Consider the following 21,545-nt stretch of genomic DNA (forward strand, 5'->3'; position numbering starts at 1 on the left):
GGGTGGGGCCAAAAAGGGTTGAATTGACTGAAATTCCAAAAATCTTCTTCTCAAGACCCAGATATGGTAGAATCAAATACTCTTCATAGATGGAAGGGTCTAAAGGTGCTTTACCAGTTTTGTGAATTTCATGACCCTTGGGTTTCGCGTTTCCCCCTGGGGAAGGAGGGGGGGGGGGGCAAATTTGTTATGGTGTATAATGGCAAATGATACTTTGAATATAATAATATACATGTTGATAACCTGATTGGAATTATAACCCGAAGTTGACAGTTTGATACTTTGTAAATTTTGAGCCATCCCTACCCCCAAGGGCTGTAGGGTGGGGCCCAATGGAGTCTGTGTGCTAAAATAAAATTTCTTCATTTTCCTTGTTTAGAATCAGAGGTGCTAGTTTCAAATACTTTTCAGTCTTAAATCTGCATGCTAGATATTGAATAAGGTGGGTGTTGTTGTTTTTTGTCACTTGGAATAATATTTCTGTTCATGTTAAAAACAAAAATCAACTCTCTGTATAAATATATCAGGTGACCGTTAAGGCCCATGGGCCTCTTGTATATAGGTAGCTATGTCCCTGCTGTTCAGGTTATATATAGGTAGCTATATGTCCCTGCTATTGAGGTTATATATGGGTAGCTATATGTCCCTGCTGTTTAGGTTATATATGGTAAGCTATATTTCCCTGCTGTTTAGGTTATATATGGGTAGCTATGTCCCTGCTGTTCAGGTTATATATGGGTAGCTATGTCCCTGCTATTCAGGTTATATTTGGGTAGCCATGTCCCTGCTATTCAGGTTATATATGGGAAGCCATGTCCCTGTTGTTGTAGACTGTTAGGTTTATGATGATCAGGATATATATCGGCTGTTTAACATCTTCACGCCTTCCTGTCGACAATCATCACATGTTTATAGTCAGTCATGTATCTAAAACTGATACCAAAGATACACTAGTTCATTAAACAGCCATTAAATTTCAAAAAAAACGTAAAACTTTTATAGAATTGAAAAGATTTATTGAACCATGCAAAAGAAAACCTCTTAAGTTGCTTTATTATATGAATATGTTATTAAACCTGAGCCACTAGGCTACATGTGTTACACTAGTGTAATACTTCCAGAGTCTTCCATGCTTCCAGTTCATTGAGCTGGAACCTTCGCGTTAACAGCTGTGCCAGATCAGTTCGGATGATAATGATAGTTATTACCATTGATGTATAACTGTCGTACTGACATTCCTTTTCTCCACGGCTCCATTGTTCTTTCACGCTTCTACCATCATCTCCATAAAGAGACAAGCAGACAGAATCTAAGGCCGAGCCAAATATATGTTTATCTGACATGGTTTTCCCCCATTTACCAACAATCTGCAAAGGTCATGGTTTAAATACCAGTTCATGTGAACTTTTCACTGAAAGCTCCAAATTTAATTCACAATTTTGACATCAAGGTCAAATTATTCATTACCCATTAGCTCTGAAAATTACTGAAGTCCATGCTGAAAAACTGACGATTCTGAAGGTCGTACTGACTTAATTTGTTGTGATTTTAATTCTCCTTGAAGCTCAAACTTTTCTCGCCTATACGCACATACTTTGTATGAATGAATTTGATGGCTATAGGCTTGATCAAGCCATCTGTTGTGGTTGTCAATGTTTTATAATTATAAGCTCCAGGCTAAAAATGAGTTCAGCATTTATCTTTGTGCCCATAGGAAATTATATATATATATATTAATATGGGTTTCAAACTTAGTGGAAGAAGTCGAGAAATTATTTTATGTAATTTAATTAATTAAGAATTTAAATGTGTTTTCTGGACAAGATCTTAGAGCCATTAGGGACAGACAAGTATTTTTTTCAAACTGGATTTTCGGTATTTAGAGTCCTTTCACTGAAGTGTCAATTAAAACAATTTATTTTTACTTTTCAAATATTCAAAATTGCCAGTCAGCAAAAATTAGGAGGCATTTTCCTTGGATAGCTAGATTATTATAGATGTTAAGCTGTGTTACTGAAACCAATGTGTAGGTGTCTAGGAGACCGAAAAGAAAAAAAATACTCATGAATGTTGAATAAAATGTTCACACAAAAAAACCAGCGATATTATTTATGCATATACATTTATGCATATGCTATTATATAATCTAAGTTAATAATTCCTGTTTCTTCCTGTCAGTGAACTTCAAGATGCCATGACAGTCTGACAAATGGCTACATATATATCTGTTTGATATATATACAGTAAAGTGGCTTAATTGGGAAATACAAGCATTTAATTATGAAAGAAACATGATCATTTGACAGCAACAAAAGTAAAAATGAATAATGTTAGTTATATATTGTCCAGGAACTTTTGGGATTTGGGATATTTGAGTCCTCAACTTATACTTTTCCCTGTGGGATTCGTCATATTTCTTAGTACATATGTAATGGGACTTGTCAAAATTTAATCCCAGCGAAAGTAAAAATCTTTTACAGTGTGACGGTACCTGTATATACTTGTAATTTTTTTGTCAAACCAATTATCGATTAAAAAATTTGAACTATTAAACGCCTGCTTCATGTTTAATGGAATATGTGTTAGAATTTGTAGTAATTTGCAAAGTTAAAACACCAAGCAGATACATAAAAATACGCTTTTGAAAAATATTGCGATACAGCAATATTTCATCTCTGTATTGTGGTACGATAAGATATACACATGTATTGCGATATACCTGTGTTCCGATATATTGTGACAGCCCTATACATCATTACAACCTTCATAATGACCTCTGTTTTGACCTTGCCACTACAGCTAGCTAAGGATGAAGGTCATAAATGACAACTGAATGTTGATCCCATCAAATCATAAGTTAAGCATATGGTTCAGCCTTCCTTCAAATTTATTTTGATATACATCCATATTTTTTGTAGGCATTATGTCATTGTAATATTAATAATCTATTTGTGTGTGAATCGTAATAGTATTTCATGCTACATGTTTCAGGCAATGGCAAGTCTTGACAGCGATGCAAAATATAAAATAAAATAAATAAAATATACAACATTTGATATAGCGTAATACATAGCTAACATAATTTTTAAGCCACTCTAAAGCGCTTTACAGTACATAGATATACAATTTTAATACAGTCAATACAATTAGCATATATATTAATCAATACAATATTGAGGAATTTGCAGGAGCTGCCTTATCAGGCGCTAACTACTATGCCACCTGGCTAATATCTCCCTATGTGTGTATGCCTGTATGTGTTCTGGAGATGTATTGTGTTCTGTTTGTAGTGGGACCGTGTTTCCACGGTATCATTTATAGTGCCACCTCACTTGAATGCTACAGCACAGATACCGCAACACCCACCTCAGACCATTTTATACTACACCTGGGTTGTTGGAGTTGTGTGGGCAGGAGAAAAACACTTTCTCTAATATTCGATGCGTACGGCGACTTCGGGGATCGAACCCCAGCCACCTGCTTGAAAGGCCGGAGTGTTAACCACTCGACCAATCTGAAAATGCATCATTTTGAAATATTTATGGTGTCTGATGTCTGATATTCTGAAAAATACATTTTGTAATATATATCAATATTCATTAAAGATTAGCTTTCATGTATTATACATGGTTATAAATGCCGTTAACTTGATGACGTAATATATCTTTTCACTTCAGTATTATACCTGTGTAATAGATATCGCCTCCCGCACACTAGGTATCAAATCTATCGGAAGTATAAAAGGAGATAAATTCCCTATATCTATACAGGTGAATAATTTCAATAGCTCTACAGGTAAACATGCAGGTTTTGTTACGTTTGAATACTGAAGAATTTAATCTAAATTTCTCCATGTCTCCAGACTGTCTTACCATATATACTGTAATTAGCACCCTTTCACTTATAAACACCCCACCCCTCCCTTTGGCATTTATTGAAATGATAAAAACACTGTTTTTTCCAACACACACTAGTACTCAGTCCTGACCAGCTCTGGTTAACAAAATATATATAGTGCTATATGCTTAATATAAGTAAAGCATAATACGAAGATGAAGTTAACTCATTCACCCCTGTAGATATGTTTGAATTCTTCCAAATCAAAGGTTGGAATATTTCATTATGACATTTCAGGGGTAAATGAGTTAAACTATAATAAGAAACTGCAATGTTATGTTTAAATCATGTTCTATGTATAGATCGAAGCAATAAAAAGTTCCACCTTGCGGTGCTGATTATAATTAAATGTGTACGACAGTTATGTACATGTATACGTCACCTTTACACACATGATCAGCTGTCATAACTTACGTACGCTTTGCTGCATCTTAATAAGCGCTCTTTCAGCAAAGTTTTCAAGCACCCAGGGTACTAATTAGGACAAATACAGTATTAATAATAGCCCACCGTACCACAGGTATCTGACATTCCTGTACTAGTAGTCAGCTGTGGTGTTTATTTGGCACTTAATAAAACACAATACTTCCATCACTGGCTTACGATTCTCCAGACCCAAACAATTCAAAGTCTTATTAGCATCTTATAGTGATACAAATATTTATTATATCATTTTGAAGTGTAAATAATGTTAAAAAAATAATTGGAAAAAGTGCTCTGAATAATTAGTGTAAAAACCAAAGTTGACAATCCTATGTAATTTATAATTACATTAATGATTCCTGTACTACTGTCAATTTTTTTTAATTATATGCATTCAAAACTTTTTTTTCCCCTCAAAAACTCATATGAGAAAGAGGGAAGATGAATCCTCATTATATAAACACAAAAATCATACAGTGGAGTTCTCCAGTTTTTGTCTGCAGTGGGATAGGGATCCCCAAAGCACCCCGTTAAACTTTAAACTCATTCACCCCTGAAATTTCATAATGAACTATTCCAACCATTGAATTGGAGGAGTTCAAATGTGTGTTCAGGGGTAAATGAGTTAAAACATGCATACTGGTAAAACATATAAGTTCAAATGTCGTAAGTTATCAAATGTTATTATCACAGGTAAAATAAATGGTGTCATATCAGACTGAGCACATATTTTTTTTGTTTTGAAGACTAAGAGTTAGGAATGCTTTCAGTTATTGAATATTTATTGTAAGATTATCTCCGTTTAAAAATGTTCAAAAATCATTTCAGTTGAAGATTGATGCAAGAGTTTTTACCATTTTCAATTAAAGATTTTGATTGTTTGAATTTAATTCGCAAACACGCAATTATTATATCATAGATTTTGATAGCATTAAACATATTCTTACAGGGCGTATACTTTACATTAACATTTAAACTGTACGCCATAGGGGCTTATTGACTTGTAAATCTCTATGTCACATTAAATGACCACCTAGTAGTGACTGTACACTCGAAGCAACTACGGTATCGTTTTCAAGAAATCGAGTCTCTGGTTTAGTCAGGTATTAGGGACATTCGATTCACTCTGACAAAATATCTAAACAATTATCTCCTTACCTATATCATGTGTACTATAAACGGTGATCACGAAATGAAAGAAAATGTTTTTTATGGTGATTAAAATGCTTTGGATTCTTAGAATGGTCTTTTTAAAGGCTTATATATAGCTTTAATGCGGACATTCCTGTTGGAATAATTGTGTAAGGTGGAGTTTCTTACTTTAAGTGGTATCTTCCCGAGATCTATAGGATCAGAATTACTCATTCATGTATTTACAAATGACATCTATACAATTGTATTGTAATTTACTTGGTGACTTGATCTGGGACTAATGATTCCTAAATACTTCAATCTAAATTATCTGTAAACAACTATCTCTATACATTATATATAGAGCATTGGACCGTCTTCAATTTTTTTCTCTTGGGCAAAGCTATTTTATGATTGTTTTGGTATTGACCACATCTTTGGATTTGTATATTTCAGACTGAATGCTTAAATTTGCTGTCTTGGGTTGTTTTTTATATAAAATTTATTTATTTAAGAACAATTATGAAACAGGGTATTTCAACTTATATCAATCACTCTTGTTGGCCCGGATGTTAGCGCGTGGGGGGTCTTAGTATGGGAGGAAACCGGAGTACCCGGAGAAAACCCATGTGGTCGGGCAGGTGACCCCAACCTTTTCACTTCCGATTGGGGAATCAAACCCCGGCCGCCTTGGTGAAGAGCAAGTGCGCTATCCACTACACCACCCGACCAGATTGTTGTTTTTATTGGTTCACAAAACAGTTTCTACAAAATACAAACTTATTTTGTAACATACCATATTTGAAACATACAATGTACATCTCAAAATGGTGACAGAGCATATATCATACATGCTTCTCGTGTTTACACCTTCATATATAATACACAAAAATATCAAATCACAAGATATCTTTATAGATTGTGCATTATCTCTCTTATAAAGATTGTGTGAGCTGGAGCTTCCATAATTATAACAACGATGCCACTTATTTAAAAAAAATATCTCGCTCAATATTTTGAGTAGACAGTGTAATTCACACGAATGCTAGCGAAACTTTCAAGGGTTAGGTGTGATACACACACAATTTACCTCCCGTGAAGCTATTAACATGGTTTTTATACAGTTTATCATAAAATAAATATATTTTTTTATTGCAATAACATATTAATTTCTTTCGTGGATGTCTGTTTATATGTTTTAAGCTATATATATATGCTAGCCATACAAAATTATACATTAAAACTCTGCCATTTATCTCTTCACACAGATATATTTCTTAAACTTGTGAACTTTTAAAAAATGTTTTGTAAATGAATGACTTTAACTTTTAACAAAAGCTGTTTCATTCAAAACCTGTATTATCCCGGAATTATGTTAAATTCAAAATTGAAATGGCTTTTAATATCTGGGGAAAAAAAAGAGAAACACAGATTTATAGTAATTAATATATAACTGGCCCATAGAAATAGGTGAAAACTGGAAAAAAGACTCTTCGTGTGTTTTGCCTTCCTAATAGCTTTTTCATGGATATATATTGGAAGTAATTTATCAATATTTATTTGAAGTATCTTCATTAATGTATATGATGACATTCCAGATATTTCGCCGATACATTAAAACGATCCATTTCAGTACCCAACTACAATAAAATGACAGTAGGAATGACACGTTACAATCTAAGGCTTCAGTTTGATTGAAAAAGAATATGTAGATGTGTATAAGGACAAAGTTCACACGTATTAATTTGGTTTACGTTTATTTACACTGACTTGTGTATTAATCAAAACGGTTCCAATATATTTTGTTATCATACCTATGCTTCATTGAACTGAACAAGAATTTCTATATCCTGAAGTTGTATTTTTCAAAAGATTTTGTGAACAGATTGATTAATGAAATTTTGTCCTAGATCAAAACAGTTATGATTTGAATTGATTTTTCGGAATTCAGTTCAAATTTAAGAATAGAAAACTACACATACATAAATAACATGTCTTGTTTCTTGATGAATGCAAGTATGATAAATGTTATTGAGATGAATACCAGGTGCTTTCCATGGCCACCTCTAAGCAATATGTTCATCAAACAATTTGCAAATGCCTGGAATTTTTCAAGACAAAACTTTGATTTGATATTTGAATTATATGTCTGATGTTTTTCTAGATCTCTGATGTTTCTATTTTAAGTAACATTATTTTTCACCTGTTAAGTAAAATAATTCTGTTAACCTTAAGCTAGTGTTTCACCTGTTAGGTAATGATTGTGTTTCACATATTAATTAACCTTGTGTTTCACATGTTATATAAACTTGTGTTTCACATGTTAAGTAAGATTGTGTTTCACACATTAATTAGAAACCTTGTGTTTAACATGTTAAATAAACTTGTTTTTCACATTTTAGGTAACCTTGTTTTTCACATGTTAAGTAACCTTGTTTTTCACATGTTTTGTTTACAGTAAATGTGGTGGAAGCATTACAAGAGTTCTGGCAGATGAAACAGGATCGTGGGGCAGACCTGAAGAATGGAGCCCTAGTTGTGTACGAGTCCCAACCCTCAGCCACGCCTCCCTATGTGTGTTATGTCTCACTTCCTGGGGGAAGCTGCTTCGGTAGTTTTCAGGTTCGTATTGTATGCCGGCTTTAACATGATCAGTAAATGTCCAATTACTGATTTATTGACCCATTCACCAACTTGCTAATGCTTAAATTGAATTCTACAGTGGCGGATCCAGAGGGTTTTTTTGGGCTTCAGGAAACCAGAATTTTCTTTAAAAATCACATATTTTCACCATTTTCCTCAATTTTTCCCCACATGGAAACCCCCCTACAAATTTTGAAACCCCCCCACCCCCCAGATAGGTCTCTGGATCTGCCACTGTTCTATATAGGAAAAGACATGCATAGATGAAATTCAGGCCATCTAAAACCCTTCCTCAAATTTTCAGGTATTAAATCTTACTTATGTTCTCTGCACCCCTGGAATATGTCAAGATCATTGCAGGCATGAAAATAGGGAAACCATAATAGATTTATGGTACCAGTGCTAGAAGTCCCACCCTTTTTGAAAATTTTGATCCAAGGCAGACCATGATATTTAATTATAAACCAGTATCGATCTATGAAAAAAAAATGAGAAAAAAAATATTACCCAGAATGACACAGAAACCCAAGAAGGTAGTTTCCCTGATCAGAAAGAAAACAGTCGGAGTCCCAGATAAATAAATCTGCAATCACAGACCATGCCACGCAGAAAAAAACATGTGATTGACCAAGTGTTAACAAAGCGTGGCTGAATTGAGTCATTTCGGTACATATATAACAACTATTGTACTAGTCATCGAAACGTCACAGAACATTTTATCGGTTGTGTATAAAGAACTTCTCATAATCCATACTTACCAACCCGAAGATAATGTTTAGAAAAAAGTTACCCAGTTAACTTTTGTAACAGTAAAATTAAATATGCATGGCCAGAATTGGATTCAAACCCCGGACCAGTTGAGTTACCTGGTCTTCAATAATCAACACAGTCCAATTCTGCTACACATATATATTTTTCTTGACGTATTTTCAATATCAGTCTGTAAGGAAGAAACCTTGAAATTAAATCTGCAATTTAGCAAATTTAAAGGACATTTTGATCAAAGGAGTTGAACAATTAGTTGTTAAAATATGCAGAAAATTTGTTAACAGCTGACCAAGTTTGTTTTAGAACTAGGTGGTAAAAGATTTTTTTTTTTTTTGCTGACTGTTTTTCGGTTGAATAACTACAGGAAATCCTATTGACATTCATCGTGTGGTAATTAATGAAATAACTCACCCAGTATTTATTCCCGTTAAAGGTAATTATATGATAATCAGGTCTAATGGAGGCCGTAATTATCTTCTGATTGCCTTGAGACAAATTTCCTTTAACTTATATGATCGTTAAAGCAAAAAAAGGGAGGTAATTGTCGGTTGTTTATTTTTAAAGTACATTTATGTATGTCTAGATTTAAATGATTGTAAACGGTAGCTTTGTACAGCCTTTGTTCTGTGGTGGTAAACAGTATACCTTATAACTATAAAATGCCTTTGGTGTCGTTTAAAACTTGTTTTTATGCTTTGTAATTAGATTGTAATGTTCAGTGTACGTATTGCATTGATAATTTGAGATTGGAGTCGTTGATAAACTAAAGTCAATGTGTGGCTTGGCCATACAGCAACACCTTGATATAATGCCTCCTGTTTACAGCAAAACCTTGATATAATGCCTCCTGTTTACAGTAAAACCTTGATATAATGCCTCCTGTTTACAGTAAAACCTTGATATAATGCCTCCTGTTTACTGTAAACATTTGATATAATGCCTCCTGTTTACAGTAAAACCTTGATATAATGCCTCCTGTTCACTGTAAAACCTTGATATAATGCCTCTTGTTTATAGTTTAACCTTGATATAATGCTTCCTGGTTATAGTAAAACCTTGATATAATGCTTCCTGTTTATAGTAAAACCTCGATATAATGCCTCCTGTTTACTGTAAACATTTGATATAATGCCTCCTGTTTACAGTAAAACCTTGATATAATGCCTCCTGTTTACTGTAAAACCTTGATATACTGCCTCCTTTTAACAATAAAACCTTGATATAATGCCCCTCATTTACAGAAAAAAACTTCATTTGATGCCTCTAATTTACAACAATACAATGGTATAATGCCCTCCTTTAGAATAAAGTCTTTGATATTATGCTTTTCAGTTTATTTGCCGCTTCACTTCATGTCAAAGTATTTCAATGTTTCTCTCTCCTTTTCTTAACAATTCCTTTATCGCATTCAGCTTATATTGCCAAACCTTTTTATAACATCAAAATGGTGGCAGTATATCAAGGATTTACTGTACATGTGCATATACCAATTATTTCAAATACAGTCTTAATAAACTAATGCCACAGGGACTGACATAATGCAGGAAAAGCATTTTACACAGGTTCTTGGTTTCTGGTTTGTGCAGGTTTCCCTGTTATACAGGGTTTTCTTTAGACAAGTTGCTCAGTCTAAACTGACCAACATTTACTGTGAACTCATGTACATCTGTACAGAAAACTCTTTTCCTTTCCTCTCCTTTTACTCTTTTTGATGGTGTCTTCATGGGAACCCAATCAAATTTTGACTTTATTCACAAACAATTTAAGTATTAAACGCATCGCAAAGTTTCAAACTGTACAAATCGCTCACTCAGTCATAGCTTGACAAAGGGACCAGTCGGTCTTGGAATGTTGCGATATGTTTAATACGCACATTGTTTGTGTATAAAGTAAAACTTTGATACAAATACAGAGTTGACAGTTTTCAAATACTGTAAAAAGAACCTAGATGAAAATTGGATTTATAGAGGGTTCATAAGCCATCTTCGCTAGCCAAGTGTTCGCTTCGTATACACTCCATTGTAAGTGGAGTGTAAACGAAGCGAACACTTGGCTAGCTAAGATGTAATTAAGCATGTGATTCTTTTTTTTTTTAATCATGATTGTGGCTTTGATAAAACTTGAAAAGAAAAAATTATCTTGTGTTACTTTTATGGAAAATTATAAGATGAAATGAACAAAAAAATATCAGCTAAAGAACTCTTGAGTGCAAAATGCAACAGGGCTGGACCAGGAGTTAGAACCATTACATTACTATGAGCTTCCTGCTTAACAGTAGAACCCTGGTCTAGTTGTACTCCATTTATATCCAGGATTTTGAAATTAAGGGGAGGTTACCGTATGTAAGAAAAACTACAGTTGAATTCTCTATAGTGTTTTGCCCGCACTAGTGTAACAGGGATCCTGAATGTTCTCTGTCTGAAAACAAACGTTCTATAGAATATATTGAGTGTCATTATTCTGTTATATTTACAGCATTGTCCCACGAAGGCAGAAGCCAGAAGGAGTGCCGCCAAAATAGCCCTGATGAATTCAGTATTTAACGAGCACCCGTCGCGCATGATCACGGACGACTTCGTGGACCACGCTGTCCATGATGCCGCTGGATCTTTCCAGGTGAGCTCTTTGGGTGACACGTTTCTAAAAATACATTCCTTTAAATCTCTATGTGTATTGGATTCAAAACTATTCAATAAACAATTCTGAGAGAACATTAATACTGGTACAGCGACACAATTGAAGCTGGCAAAGACGAAGGGTATTAGTGTAAAATTTAAAGTAGGTCACCGTATTTGACTTTTGACCTGACTTGAACTTAATTCATATAAAATCTAAAAACATAGAAGATGTATACTGGTACAAATGCATGTTAACTCATTCACCCCTGAAATTTCATAATGAACTATTCCAAAATAATTCTTCAGGGGTAAATGAGTTAAGGTAATGGAGTGGTTTATATGAGTATTAGATCAATGTGCATGCACTCTACATTGTAGTTTGATGATGGGATTTAAACTAATTTTATGTAACATGTAACAATACCACCCTCAAACCTAGGAGATATGTCTGCACACTTGAAATGAAGATTTTTTTCTCCAAAAGTTACGACTTTGTCCTTAATCCTTTCACCCCTACACAACTTCAGTAAACACTTCCATGCATTGATCTGGATGAGTCCATTATGGTCGATAGTGGTGAAAGGATTAAACAGTAAAAGACACATTTGATTGTTTGTAGAATTAAAGATTAAAAATTTAATTTCCCTTTCTTCCCCACAGGGAGCGCCGGAGCAGGCAGACAACCCAGCCACAGGGATTGGTGCTTTTCGCTTTATGTTGGAGGCCAATAAGGGCCGCACTATGTTAGAATTCCAAGAACTCATGACTGTTTTTCAACTTCTCCACTGGAACGGCAGTCTGAAGGCAATGCGTGAACGCAACTGTTCTCGACAGGAAGTGTTGGCACACTACTCGCACCGTGCTCTGGACGACGACATGCGCTCACAAATGGCACTCGATTGGATAGCACGGGAACAAGAAGTGGAAGGTGTCATCAGCCGCGAATTAGAAATCTCAGAAAAAGAACTGGAAAGTGCGAGATTAGCAGGACGTGAATTACGGTTCTTCAAGGAGAAGAGAGACATTCTAGTTCTGGCATTAAGTCAGATCGGTCCCCCAGAGAGCATGGCATGAAAAGATTATTGAGTCAAAATATATATAATATGCTTTTCATGAGAGATCATCTCTAAAGCTATCCAACATTTAAGGCATGTTAAGACAAAAAGTAATAATTGTGTGTACTCATTTTAAAGCATAGTTGTATTATGAAAGGTTGTCAAATTAGGAAATGATTTAAACAATATTTTTTTACGAACATAAATATGTACTCCAAATATATTTGATGAAAACTGTTGAGTAACCATTTTTTTTTTTTTATTAATACCAAGTAAACACTTTGGATACAAAATACCTTTTTCTACATTTGTATGTACATTATATTTAACTCATTCACCCCTGAAATTTTGTAATGAACTATTCCAATCTTTGTATTGGAAGAGTTCAAATGTGTCTTCAGGGGTGAATGAGTTAAGTTTTATTTATTAACTTAAAAGTTCCAAATGGATAGTTATACTATACGCTCCAAAGATAATGAGATTTTTTGTTAAGTGTTGTGTTACTACAAAATGAAGTTTGCCAAAAATCAACAGACTGTACCACCAATTTTATAAGATCTTTTGTTTTATATGAAGGTTTTCTTCTGTCATATACATCAGAATTGTAAATGTGACCATTTCTATGTATGTTCAGTTCTTAGTAACTGGAAAATAAATGTTTTGGGAAAGATGAAACTAAATACTTTGTCAGTTACAAGTGTTACAGTTAACTATGAGTAGTAAGAAGTATCTAATCATTGGTTTTAAAACATGTTAAGATTTTTTCTAAAATCATGCAAAATATCTATTTAATATATGTAACTATGGAATGTTTGCAATATATCCTGTAGATTAAATCGTACATGGAATCATTTTTATATTGGCTCATGGAAAGGATTAACATGTTCTAATCGGAAATTTGTTTTTAATTTACGGTACTCATATAAATGTTCATTTACCTAACTGCTTATTCCTAGTTGTGGATTTAAAATGCTCATTTGTTTTGGACAAACATTAATTGACATTTTGTTCTACATTTATATGGTTGTCATGCAGACATTACCGGCCACTGTAGGTCAGTCAAGCTTTACGATTGTTTAAACCAAAAACATGTTTTGGAAATTTAGAATTCATCATTTTAAGTCCGAAAATGCTTAAAAATATCAACCTTTATTTATCTTATAACAATTATGAAACAAGGTTCCCGACTTGCATTAACCATTTTTGTTGGCCCAGATAAAAGCACATTGATCAGGGTTTAATTCATTCACCCCTGAGGACACATTTGAACTCTTCCTATTCAAAGGTTGGAATAGTTCATTACGAAATTTCAGGGGTGAATGAGTTAATTATGAGAGAAAACCATAGTACATACTTACAACCAACCTATGTGGTTTGGATGATGACCAAATACCTTTTCAAGTCTGATCGGGGGGAATTGAACGTTAATCCCAGCATAAATGATAACAGTTTGTTGTTGTAACTATACAGGGGTTGAAAGTCATAAAAATTGTAAATATACAAACCCTTGCGTAGTTTATATAGTTGATACCGAAGTATTATATAGAAAGTATATTTTTATAGATAGATATATTTCTTTTCTAACAACTTACTCTCATACAGTGTTATGAACGATGTATTCTGAGCTCCAGTGATTTTTCTGTGCGTTTTTCCTGTCACCGCGTTGTATGTTCGTTTTGTTTCAACGTTCAGTGTCATCATACAATGTACAGCGTCAATTTGAAATACTCATGTCGAGTCTTTTAAAATGTGGAAACATTACAAAAACACTGTATATTTATCAATCTTATGCTATTTTTCTCATTTATTTATTTTGACTATTACTTATATGAAATGCATTTAAACAGGAAGTCAATTATAAAACTACAGAGAAATTTTCAAAGTCTTGATGTTTTAACACATTTTCCAGTGGGAATAAATTGAATTATACTTCTGATATTATCTAGCAAATAAGAAAACAAATTCAGGAGAAAAAAAAATCAATGTTTGAAGCCATTTGTGTGTGGATGAACAAAATGGATTCAAATAATTAATTACATGTATACCCTATAGAAATTCAAGATGACAGCAGTAACATTTCACATAACAGTCACTGGTTTATAAATTCAAAGTTTGTCTTCGCCATTTTTCTTTAATTTCTACAATTGATTATTATTATGTGATATATCATTTTTTTTTTTTTCCTCCAGTATCTCATTTAATACCGGTAATACATCTAACAGCTATCAACTTTTTGCAAAAGATTTTATTTTACCTGAAATACTTTTCTGAAAGGGCTTCCATATACCTGGTACATATATTCAAATTCTTGTACATATTTCCATATTTATAGCCAACATCTCATTTCTTCCATGTTATCTGTTGTGATTCAGAGGAAGTTTATAGTAATTTGGTGAAAAATGAACAAATTTATGTCTTTGATTGTGAGGGCCAGAGATATCTGTTTACAATGAAATGTTATTTGTCGGGTCAATTTCATAATTTTTCAGTGAAACAAATTTTATTCTAAGTAACTGTTCGTACTTTCATTATACATGTAATTCTTTATAATTTGTTGCAGAAGAATTTGAAAAAAAAAAAATCACATATGAACAGTTTGAAAACAATATTCCGGAGCTCTTTCTTAAAAAACTGTACTAAATAAGGAAGTTGTCATCTTTATATCAGCTTGTCAGTCTTTACATTGTCTTTATATCCTTATTGTAGCTTATCAGTGTTGTAACCAAGGTAACTAAGTGTTCATTATAGTCTCTTACCCCATGTGTTGATATACAGAAATGTCTTGGTTAAAGGAAGATATCTTTTAAATTAAGCTCTGACGATACTGAGCAGAGCCTAGGATTCTGTAAAAGTCTTCTTTTTTGGGGGGGTCCCAAATTTTTGCTGATTTGCAGAAAATATTCAATTTTGTCGAATCAATTTTTAGCAGATATCAGGTCTAGTGGCCATGACACAAAGTGCTCTTGTAAGGATTTAGTTAATTTGCTCATAATTTCATGCATTGTTTTTTTTCGTTGAAAATTGTTACAGTATGAAAATTACAAGAAATAGAACCCTACAAAAATTGTGAAAAATGAAACCCCACAAAAATAAACGACCTTTACATTACTTGATTTCATCCAGATACCAAGATAAAGAGGTGTATCGATCATAACCAGAGTAAAATTGCTTGTTTTCTCGTACCCCTAAAAGTTAGAATAATATGTGATAACTTGGCAGCATACTTTCTAAATTGTGCTCGCCAATGTACTAGTATATATATATTGAGAATGGTGTCCATTTTGTTATGGTTTCAAAGAGAATGTTTGTGAGATGTGTTTAACTACTTGTGTGAGAGCGTTATCTCAACTCTTGTGTATTAAAGAGAAAATAATCTGATGCTAGGTTTAACTTATGAGATTGTTCCTGTTTGGGGTACGAGCATATTGTTTATGTTTATCTCTCTATTTAAGTGCAATACTAAGCTTGTAATATTACCGTAGTAGCAACAGTACAGTGTAAAGGGTAATAGTTTCATGGATCAAAGTTGTCATAATTATAATTTGTGTACATAGTAGTCGTAATTTTCATTCCCCAGTATATGTTGATGGTCTGGAAACGGAGATCTGATTTTAATCGTGCTGGTCGTGTCTTAATGTATTTTGTCTCGTAAGTTTGCTGGATTTTCACATTCATTTGTTTTAAGTATAAAGCATATTTTCAAAATTGCTTTGTTGTCATCGCAGATTTATGTTGTCAAATAATAGATTGAATAAAATATATTATCGTCGTTCTATACAAGGGGAGATAACCTAACATTATTTTCAAGATATGATAATACTAGTTGGTGTAGTTCACAATTATGTAATAATAAGTCATCATTTTGCAAAATGAAATGCTGACATTAAAAAAAACACATTGTTTTTTTCTAAAGTACAATTAAATTTGCTGTAAAAGTATTTCTATGTGTGCATATTGTTTCTCGGTTGTGTTATATAGAAACATAGATTACAAAAAAAATACATTCATTTTTTTTTTTAAATATTTAGATATTTTGAAAGAATATTATCTGTAAATTGAAAAGTAACCTGTATCTATAACAAGCATAACTGTGACAAATATTCCAATATGGTAAGTTGTTCCTGTATACACCTTATATTATTCTGGTCGGAAAAAGGAAAAGGAGTTATTTAATGAATCTCTTAAATGTGCCATGGCAATTTTGAGATTTTTAATACACTTAATCATTCATACACAATAGTTCCATTCAGAATTTTTCAACATTTTTGTTATCCTTTTGGTGACATCTTGAAATTTGGATCAAAATTTATGATGATGAATATTCATGGGAAAAAACGTACATGTAATATGAAATGTGTTTAATCAGACTTTGATGTATACAGAAATTAATTTAAACATTCTTATTCTAGTGCTTATCTATGTAGATGTTGTAAGCTAAATTTTCAATGTCATTTTAAATGCATGATTTGTTAAAGATGCTTTGCATTTGTTGATGAACTGAACACGCCCAAAAATATCATACGACAGGGTAGAGCCTTAAGTATATGATTGACTTTATCACATTCGTAGACTACACATAAAGTCAAATCAGCATTATGGATTTAAGAAATGTGAAAAAAGTTTGCCATTTTAATTCCAGCAATCTACTGAGTTTGCATGGTATTTTCATGTGACAAAAAACTACCGGGCTGATATGATTTGTACATTACTGTTGCATGTGATATATCTGTTCGTTATAGATGTGTTTATTAAATATTTTGTCGTCATTGTGATGATGATGCGTGGTACGTACTCGTCAGCTTTTGTAAGTTATATATACATATACAAAGCTTCACTTGTTATTTGGCATAATATAACAAAATTAATAACCAATAAAACACATCTTGCCACAGGTAGAAATTGTTTTGGTTTTCATTGTTCGATATTGTATGTAGATGATGTTCCTAGTAATCCCGATACTGTGCCACAGAGCAGTTCCAAAAACGCTTCTGTGAATAAGCAAATTTGATGTCGTTCCTGACCTGACACATTCTATAGATGAGTTTTCTGGAATAAATACACTGTGTACCAGGAAATTTCTGCACTGTTAAACTTTAGGTCCTTCACCTGAAAATTCCATATTTTCCCAATATTAATTTTGCCCTTCACATTGAATTTCTATGTATGGTATGCTGTGTACCAAAAGTCACAGTCATGATAAATGCAGTCAAAAGTTAAACATTTCCTGGTATATATACAGTAGTCTATATATATGGTTCAACTTCTGAATTAATTGTTTTATCAATAAACACTGTATTCTACCTCAGAAAGCAAACTAGCATGGGTGAGTGACAGCGTACCTCAAAAAAAACAAGCTAATGAAACGACTAGTGAATCAATGCATCCCTTATCAGCATCCTTTTCAATAAACAAACACTTTAACTGGTCATATTGATAGGGCATAGGAATATGATAAATGAAAGTGGCCCAGACACCCTGTTCAAAAAGAATAAAGCAATTTTTACTTGGATCTTTTGCAAAAATGCTGCAATCATAATTATTATATTAAATCAAAAATTAAAATTGGCCGCCGCCAGTTTAAATGTTAGAATTTCATATGATTTAAAAAAAACATTCTGGAAGTTATATATTCCTTTTATCATTGTGTGATGACCATGTGATATGGTCATTTTGATACATTTATAACATTTATCGTTAACTTTACTGTTAAATTAAGATTCACAGTGTTGACTCATGTTTTGACAAACTCAACTAAAATGGTATTGTTGACTTTTTTGGTTGGTTTGATATAATTAATCCTTAGTGAACATTATTTGGTTTAATTAAAATATTATTTAAAAATCCATGTTTTTGTAGGTCTGCTAAATAATTACTAGACCTTATATAAGTAAAAAAAAACTGAAATTAAGTGCCTATAATTAAACAAGTTGTGACGGTTACCATTTAATGTAGTTAATTTACATTACGAAAACAATTTTTTACAATAAACTTTTAACAACGACGTAACAATACTTGCTTAGCTATCAAACCGAAAGTAGAAGATTTACCTCCCCTTGGTTATCGTCATTCTTGCCACGTCAGGCGAGGTCAGCACTGTTCCAAGATGGCTTCCTCCCTGAGAGAGAAGCAAATCCAAGCTTTAAAGCGTATGATCAACTTTAATCAGCCTCCAACGAAAGCCACATCGTCGGAACCACAATGGAAAGTTCTTGTGTACGATCGTTTTGGTCAGGACATAATTTCACCATTAATGTCGGTGAAAGAACTTCGAGATATGGGAGTAACGCTCCATCTGAATCTTCACTCGGATCGAGACCCCATTCCCGATGTGCCGGCTATTTATTTCGTGTTACCGACAGATGACAACATACAAAGACTGTGTAGGGACTTTGGGAATCAATTATACGAATCGTATTTCCTGAATTTTATTTCAGCAGTCCCACGTCAAAAACTAGAGGACATTGCTAGTGCTGCCATTCAGCAAAACTGTGTACACCAGGTCTCGAAAATTTATGACCAATATTTGAATTTTATTTCGCTTGAGGATGACATGTTCGTACTACGAAACCAGGAGAGGGAAAGCATATCGTATTATGCCATAAACAGGGGAGATGTAAAGGACACAGACATGGAGTTTATAATGGACACGGTTGTGGACAGTTTGTTCTGTGTTTTTGTAACCCTTGGTGTTGTTCCTGTCATTAGGTGTCCAAAAGGTAATGCAGCAGAAATGGTTGCGGAAAAACTGGATAAAAAACTCCGGGAAAATCTACGCGATGCCCGTAATAGCTTTTTCACATCAGACAGTATACAGACTGGTCAGTTCAGTTTTCAACGGCCACTTTTGGTTTTACTTGACCGTAATCTTGACCTGGCTACAATGCTTCACCACACGTGGACTTACCAGGCCCTGACCCATGATGTATTTAATTTACAACTTAACAGAGTTGAGGTGGAAGAAACTGTTGAGGCTAAATCTCCAGGTGGCGCAATGTTGAAAAAGAAGAAAAGTTACGATTTAAACCCTACTGATCGCTTTTGGCAGGCACAGAAGGGTAGCCCCTTCCCAATGGTGGCAGAAGCGGTGCAGGAAGAACTCGACTCATACAGGGCACAGGAAGATGAGGTTAAGAAACTGAAAGCTGTCATGGGACTGGAGGGTGAGGATGAATCTGCCATAAGTCAACTGTCGGACACAACAGCCAAGCTTACATCGACAGTCAGCAACCTTCCAGAGCTTCTGGAGAAGAAGCGTTTGATTGACATGCATACCAACATTGCCACAGCAGTACTTGGTCAAATCAAGGCACGGAAACTTGATGCGTATTTTGAAACAGAAGAAAAGCTGATGAGTAAGGCGGTATTGGACAAGTCTCTAATGGACATGATATCTGATCCGGACTCTGGGACTCCTGAGGACAAAGTGAGGCTCTTTGTCATTGCACTGATATGTGGGCCTCCAATGAGTGAAGCAGAGATTGACCAGTATTGTGTAGCGTTACAGGGGGCTAACTGTGACATTTCCCCGATCACCTACATACGAAGATGGAAAGCGTACACGAAAATGACAGCCGCTCCTAGTCAGTATGTGGGAGGAGGGACAAAGACTGTTGGTATGTTCTCCAAACTCATGACAACTGGTTCACAATTCTTCATGGAGGGAGTGAAAAACTTGGTTATCAAGAAACACAATCTGCCTGCAACGAGGATCATTGATGCATTAATGGAAATGAAATCGCTTCAAGATGTGGAAGATTTCCGTTACTTCGACCCGAAACTTCTTCGAGCTGATGCATCATCAGTACCAAGAAATAAGTCTCCTTTCCAGGAGGCATATGTGTTTGTGGTAGGGGGAGGTAACTATATAGAGTACCAGAACTTGATGGACTATGTGAAGACCAAGTCTGGTTCAGCGGGACAGAGAAGGGTTGTGTATGGATGTAGTGATATATCCAGTGCCTCCCAGTTCCTGAAACAACTCGGACATCTAGGCCAGGAAATGGGATAGCTATAGGCAAGCTATTGTTGTACTCGTGATCAACTTCAAGATAACTTCATTACAAGTCAATATTTGCGAGATTTAACCCTAAAACTAAAAATACACTGGATTATGGATGATTGTAAGTTTATTTTTAGGGTAACTATTTCGCATGTATTGACAAAATTCAAATTCCTATGTGTTGAGTACTTTCCCCAAATAAATTTAAGGTATGAATTCATTGATTGAGTAGTGCTAATTTTTTTTTAAAAAGTTTAAAACAAGGACAGTCAAATAAGTGAATGTAAGAAATGTGAGTGAATTGATCATTTTACTAGATTTAATTGTTTACCTATATCACATGCGTTGACTGACTGACTGTTCAGTATTGAACATTTCTATGAGTTTAAATATAGCTAACAAAATTTGAACCAGTAAACATCTTCATGTAGTTGCTTAAATTGTGTGTATCAACTCTCAAATCAACATTGGTTTTATTAAAGTTAAACACAGTTCAGGAAACAATACTTATATTGTGTACATCATGTGCACTTGTGACAAAACTTTTCAAAATGTTGTATTTAGTATTTATGTGTAATTAAATCAGCAGTGAATTGGTTCTCTCTGAACTTCATGTACCAGTCTGATAACATCAGTAAATATTATATAATTAGCTGCTTCCCTTCTATGGAATTTTTATAGTATGATGATTGAAAAAAAATGTATTCCTTAAAGAGGTCCCCCGTACCACTACATAAACGCAGTTGGAGACTTTGTTTTTTTGCTTCCTGAATATAGCTTTTAAAAATAATTTCTGGGACTTTTATGCAAAAATGAAATAAACTAACTAGTGTTTTGATTGTAAGAATTCAGCAAGGATAGACCTGGATTTGAACTCTGAACTTCATGTTGGATTACATTCTTGTCACTTTAAATTACTGAGGTACCTGCAGGTAAACAGACGAGGTCCGACCCTATTGTGCTACAGTTATAGCTAAAATGAAATTAAGGGGAGGTAACTGTATCATACTT

General features: G+C 33.9%; 2 protein-coding genes across 2 annotated transcripts in view; both read left to right on the forward strand.

The window, feature by feature from the left end:
- Positions 1 to 12,900, forward strand: part of LOC110445495 (protein limb expression 1 homolog) — a 22,740-nt gene extending 9,840 nt beyond the window's left edge. Inside the window, exons 2-4 of the mRNA XM_021490161.1 lie at positions 7,910 to 8,073; positions 11,338 to 11,478; positions 12,141 to 12,900. Coding sequence (XP_021345836.1) covers positions 7,910 to 8,073; positions 11,338 to 11,478; positions 12,141 to 12,554 — 719 coding nt within the window. The 3' untranslated portion in view covers positions 12,555 to 12,900. The remainder of the gene's footprint in view (positions 1 to 7,909; positions 8,074 to 11,337; positions 11,479 to 12,140) is intronic.
- Positions 12,901 to 18,615: 5,715 nt separating this feature from the next.
- LOC110445494 (sec1 family domain-containing protein 1-like) lies at positions 18,616 to 21,330 on the forward strand. Its single transcript, XM_021490160.1, has one exon. It carries the CDS (start codon positions 18,639 to 18,641, stop codon positions 20,541 to 20,543), a length of 1,905 nt encoding a protein of 634 aa, XP_021345835.1. The 5' UTR covers positions 18,616 to 18,638; the 3' UTR covers positions 20,544 to 21,330.
- The last annotated feature ends 215 nt before the right edge of the window (positions 21,331 to 21,545 follow it).

Source organism: Mizuhopecten yessoensis, unplaced genomic scaffold, assembly GCF_002113885.1.
Source record: "Mizuhopecten yessoensis strain PY_sf001 unplaced genomic scaffold, ASM211388v2 scaffold2307, whole genome shotgun sequence".
Classification (NCBI taxonomy): domain Eukaryota; kingdom Metazoa; phylum Mollusca; class Bivalvia; order Pectinida; family Pectinidae; genus Mizuhopecten; species Mizuhopecten yessoensis.